The sequence below is a fragment of the Amphibalanus amphitrite genome, unplaced genomic scaffold (genome assembly GCF_019059575.1).
Source record: "Amphibalanus amphitrite isolate SeventyFive unplaced genomic scaffold, NRLGWU_Aamphi_draft 000422F_arrow, whole genome shotgun sequence".
Classification (NCBI taxonomy): Eukaryota; Metazoa; Arthropoda; class Thecostraca; order Balanomorpha; family Balanidae; genus Amphibalanus; species Amphibalanus amphitrite.
The window spans coordinates 164997-169857 of record NW_024881916.1 but is presented as its reverse complement, the minus strand read 5'-3'; the positions used below and the strand labels follow the sequence as shown (position 1 = coordinate 169857).

The window sequence follows — 4861 nt, the reverse complement described above, 5'->3', positions numbered from 1 at the left end:
GTTTTAAATAATTGATTGCTTTGCATCATTGCACAAAAAGTAATAAAATTCCGAACGTAAGAGCCACTGGAATTTCGGGTTTGTAAGTACAACGTTTTCTTTCAAGTTTTTGGTCTTCGTTTGCGTTGAAGAAACAGAAAGTTTGCGATTTCGATGTTTCTTACAAACTTTTTTCTTGTAAAAAAGTTGGTAAATTTTAAACTCAAAATTCATGCTCGGAGGTTTCGTGAAATCCAAATTTCAAATGTTGGTAAATATTTCTTTTAAACTCAAGTTTTTTCTTTGTAATTACACACTTTATTTGTTAGTGAAACAGGCCTCAGATGGAGACGTTCAAGGTGTATCAGAGGTTGGTGATAGTGCCTCACAGCTGGCAGCTGGACCCCAAGTAGAACATTCAGTTGCATGTGGATCGAGGTGCTCAGGGGGCTCTATGCGATCCCTACGTGCACAAGAGTCTGCCAAACGTGCTGCTGCAGAAGTGAGGCTTCGATTCCTGAAAGAAAAGCATCGTCTGGAAGCCCAAGAGAGAGAGAGCTGGAGATGAAACGAGAAGAACTCAAACTTCAAGAGGAGATTGCAGAAGCAGAGGCCAAGGAGGAGGCATTTGCGATGGCAAGCCAAGCGAGCTCCCATTCTGGTGTGGCACACAAGTTGAAGAAACAGCAGCCTCGATCGAATGGCGCTGCTGAGCCAAACCCTCAACCCGTCCTAACCAGAGCTCAGCCCCCTCAACCTCAGCTTGATGGAGAGCAGGAGGTAATCAAGAAGCTTCTGACCGCCAGCCTGCTCCCAAGACCTGATATCCCAGTATTCTCTGGAGATGTGACTAGATTCACCCAGTTCCTCCGAGCCTTTGACAACAGAGTCGCACACATTGTCCAGGAAGACGACAGTAAATTGTTCTATCTGGAGCAGTTTACGAGCGGAGTGCCACGCGACATCGTCCGAAGTTGCATGAACATGGCCACTGGAGGCTACCAAACAGCGAGGTCTCTGCTCGAGAAGAGATATGGAGAGCGAGACAAGATAGCTGATTCATTCGTGAACAAGCTGCTGAACCGGCCCACTGTGAGGGCTGATGACGTCACGACACTCGACAACTTCGCACTGGAGCTCCGGACGTGTGAAAACGCAGTCGGAAGTCTCCAGCAAGGCCTGAACGAGTTGGACCATCCAAAGACGTTGAGAAAATTGCTGGAAAAGTTGCCCTACGCGTTACAGGAGAGGTGGAGAAGGGAGGTCGATGATCTTACAGTTCGGAAGGGTCGTGCCGTGCGCTTCTCTGACCTGGTGCGCTTCGTCGAAATCGAAGCGAGAGTGGCATCAAATTCCGCGTTTGGGAGACACATGTTCCAGAAAACAGGAAACACCAAGCAAAGAGAGAAAGAAGCCAAAGTGAATTTTGTTCGCCAAGAAGAGAGCGAGAGAAGAGAGCTTGTGAAGAAGCCAGTCTGTCCCTGCTGCGATGAAGCTCATACGTTGGAGAACTGCTCTGCGTATGCGAAGCGCCCTCTCGATGCCAGACGCCAGCTCATCAGAGATAAACGCCTCTGCTTTGGGTGTCTGAAACCTGGGCACCGTTCGAGGGAATGTCGAATGAGACTCACCTGTGGCGTCTGTGAAAGGAAGCACCCGTCTGTACTTCATGTCTTCCAGGTGGCGTCAATGGGAGTACCAACGGCAGGGGAAGCGCCACCTGCTCCAGCCGTTGTGAGCGTCATGTCCAACAGCGGGACGTCAACGAGGATGCCAGCGGTACCAGTGAAGGTGCGGTATGGAGATGGTCCTATCGTGGAGACGTACGCTTTTATCGACAGTGGAAGTAGCCTGACGTTCCTGAGCAAGGAGCTTTTGAGCCAGCTGGGCATCACAACAGCAAAGAAGTATCAGCTTACTCTAACCACGATGGCACAACAACCAGTCGAGCTTCATACTTCAGCCGTCGACAACCTCCAAATGTGTGACATGGACGAAAACGAGCAAATGCAGCTTCCGGAAGTGTTCGTCATCGACAAGATCCCAGTCAGTAGGACGGAGCTTTGTAAGGCCGAGGACGTGGAACCCTGGCCTCACGTAAGGGACGTGCTTCCAGAGGAAATCGAAGCAGAAGTAGGCCTTCTGATCGGCGTGAACGTACCAGAGGCCTTTGAACCCCTCGACTTCGTTCCCAGCTGTGACGGTGGGCCCTTCGCTGTCAAAACTCGCCTCGGCTGGGTCGTGAACGGCCCCGTCCGGTCCAGAAAACTGACTGAAGTAAGGGCAACGTCAAACAGGATCAGGCTGCTGGAGAGGCAACTCTACCAGGACGAGGGTCTAGCAGCTGACGAACGTGGATGGTCGATCGAAGACCATATGTGGATGGAAAAAGTGGAAGCTGGTTGCATCATGAAGGACGGACACTACGAGGTTCCCATCCATCCCACTGAAGAAGGAGGGAACCATGCTACCAGACAACCGAGAGATCTGCACGAGACGGCTACAAGGACTGAAAAGGAAGTTCCGAGACCAGAGGTTTGCCGACCGATACAGCGAGGTGATGAAGGACATGTCGAAGAACGGATTCGTGGAGAGAGTGAGGGCAGAAGACCTGACAAGAGACGATGGACTTGTCAACTACATTCCCCACCACGGTGTCTTCGGGAAGAAAGACAAACTCCGAGTTGTTTTTGATTGTTCGAGCACCTTCAAGGGCGTCTCCTTGAATGACGCAGTCCTGCAGGGCCCGTCTCTCTGCACTCCCCTGATTGACGTTCTACTGCGGTTCCGCCAGGAAGAAGTAGCTTTCATGGGCGATGTCAACTCAATGTTCCATCAGGTGTCTGTACCAGCCGACCAGCGCGACCTGCTCCGCTTCCTGTGGTGGCGAAACGGTGACCCTGCAGAAGACGTGGAAGTCTGGCGCATGACGGTGCATCCGTTCGGGTTGAGATCCAGCCCTAGCTGTGCGAGCTACGCCCTTCTACGGACAGCCGTCGACTTTGGCGACCTACACTCCACTGCAGCCTGTGAGACGATCTCAAGCAACATCTACGTTGATGACCTGGTGAAGTCGGTGACGAAGATCGATGAAGCCATCGACCTGGTCAGGGAGGTACGAGAGCTGTGCAGCCGGGGTGGATTCCACCTAGCCAAATTTGTCAGTAACCAGAGGAAAGTCCTACAATCGATCCCACCAGAAGACAGAGGGAAGAACGTGAAGCAACTGAACCTCGAGAAAGAACTTCCGTTGGAGAAGACGCTGGGGGTTGAGTGGCGAGTCAACCCGGACGTCATCGGCTTCTCAACCACGGAAGATCGGAGTATGCCATGCTCGAGGAGGGGAATGTTGTCGGTCATCGGATCATTGTACGATCCGATGGGGATGGCTGCACCATTCGTCGTGTGCGGTCGTATCATTCTACAGGAACTAACACGACGACGCTACGATTGGGACGACCCGGCACCGGAGGACATTCAAGCTCAGTGGGAGCAATGGATCCGCGGCAGAGCGCTACTTTCGACCATCAGCGTCCCTAGATGTGTGCAGCCAGCTGGCCTTGGACCTATTCAGACCCGAGAGCTCCATCACTTCGCAGATGCAAGCTCTGTCGCGTACGGCACAGTCTCCTACCTTCGAATCGCCTGTTGTGACGGACGAGTTCACTGTGCGTTCGTCTTCGGCAAGGCGAGGGTTCTGCCCCTGAATGGAAAGCTCACCGTCCCACGAGCGGAGCTGACAGCAGCCACTCTGGCTGCTCGCATTGAAGCCACACTGCGACGCGCTCTGCAAGTCAAGATTGATGAAAGTGTGTTCTGGACGGACAGCACAACAGTGCTTCGCTACCTCCAGAACGAAACGACACGTTTTCACACGTTCGTCACCAACCGTCTGGCCGTGATAAGGGACGTATCTTCTCCGGCACAATGGAGGTACGTTGACTCAGCGAACAACCCGGCAGACGATGCATCGAGGGGACAATTAGCGGACAACTTCATCGCGAACCCGCGGTGGTTCGATGCTCCGGCCTTTTTGTGGAAGGGACGGGATGAGTGGCCTGAGCCCCCGGCTGGACTCGATCGTCGGGTAGAAAACGACCCAGAGATGAAGATCACCAGCGTTGCAGTCGCGCACGCTGGCTGCGACCCGTTGGAGGAGCTGTTCTCTCACTACTCTGTCTGGTACAGACTCGTGCGCGCTGTAGCATGGATCCTTCGCCTGAAGCGCTACTTGGTAGAACGATGCCGTAAGGTGTCTGTACTCGGATCCGAGCCGAAGGCTCAGGAGAGACAGCGGCTTACTGTACCAGAACTTGAAGCAGCTGAGAGGGCAATAGTCACAAGGATTCAAAGAAGTGAGTTTGCCGCTGATTTGGCCTCGCTGGAAGGGAGGGGCGCGGTCGGAATCACCAGTCCTCTCGCACGGCTGGACCCGTATCTGCACGACGGGATGATCATGGTAGGCGGACGTCTACGCCACGCACCAATCCGGGAAGATCAGGTGCACCCTCCTGTCCTCCCCAGACGTCATCATGTTGTCGATCTGATTATTCAGAGCATCCATGAAGAAGCAGGTCACTCTGGAAGAGAGCACACTTTGTCGCTGCTGCGCTCAAGATTCTGGATCCTGCGCGGAAACTCGGCTGTCCGACGCGTCCTCAGTCGCTGTGTCAGCTGTCGTCGTCGTCAGGGCCCGTTCCTGAACCAGAAGATGGCGAACCTGCCTGAGGACAGGGTGACCCCAGATGAGCCACCATTCACAAACACCGGGCTGGATATGTTCGGCGTCTTCTACGTCAAGAAGGGACGAAGACAGCAGAAAAGATACGGAATCGTTTTTTTCGTGCCTCGTCTCGAGGGCAGTACACATAGAAGTAGTTGA

The 4861-nt window shown here is 53.3% G+C and overlaps 1 protein-coding gene across 1 annotated transcript; it reads left to right on the top strand.

Annotated features, from left to right (window-relative positions):
- The first annotated feature begins 1749 nt into the window (after window positions 1-1749).
- On the top strand, window positions 1750-4861 carry LOC122391120. The gene is made up of 3 exons (XM_043384784.1): window positions 1750-2514; window positions 2774-4438; window positions 4670-4861. The coding sequence occupies exons 1-3, from the start codon at window positions 1750-1752 to the stop codon at window positions 4859-4861; spliced, it is 2622 nt and encodes an 873-aa protein (XP_043240719.1).

Coding starts and splice junctions, on each gene's coding strand:
- LOC122391120 (XM_043384784.1), top strand. CDS start 1,750: ATGCCAGCGGTACCAGTGAAGGTGCGGTATGGAGATGGTCCTATCGTG. Junction 2,515..2,773: donor AGGAAGTTCCGAGACCAGAG/GTTTGCCGACCG, acceptor CGGTTCCGCCAG/GAAGAAGTAGCTTTCATGGG. Junction 4,439..4,669: donor TGCACGACGGGATGATCATG/GTAGGCGGACGT, acceptor CGTCGTCGTCAG/GGCCCGTTCCTGAACCAGAA.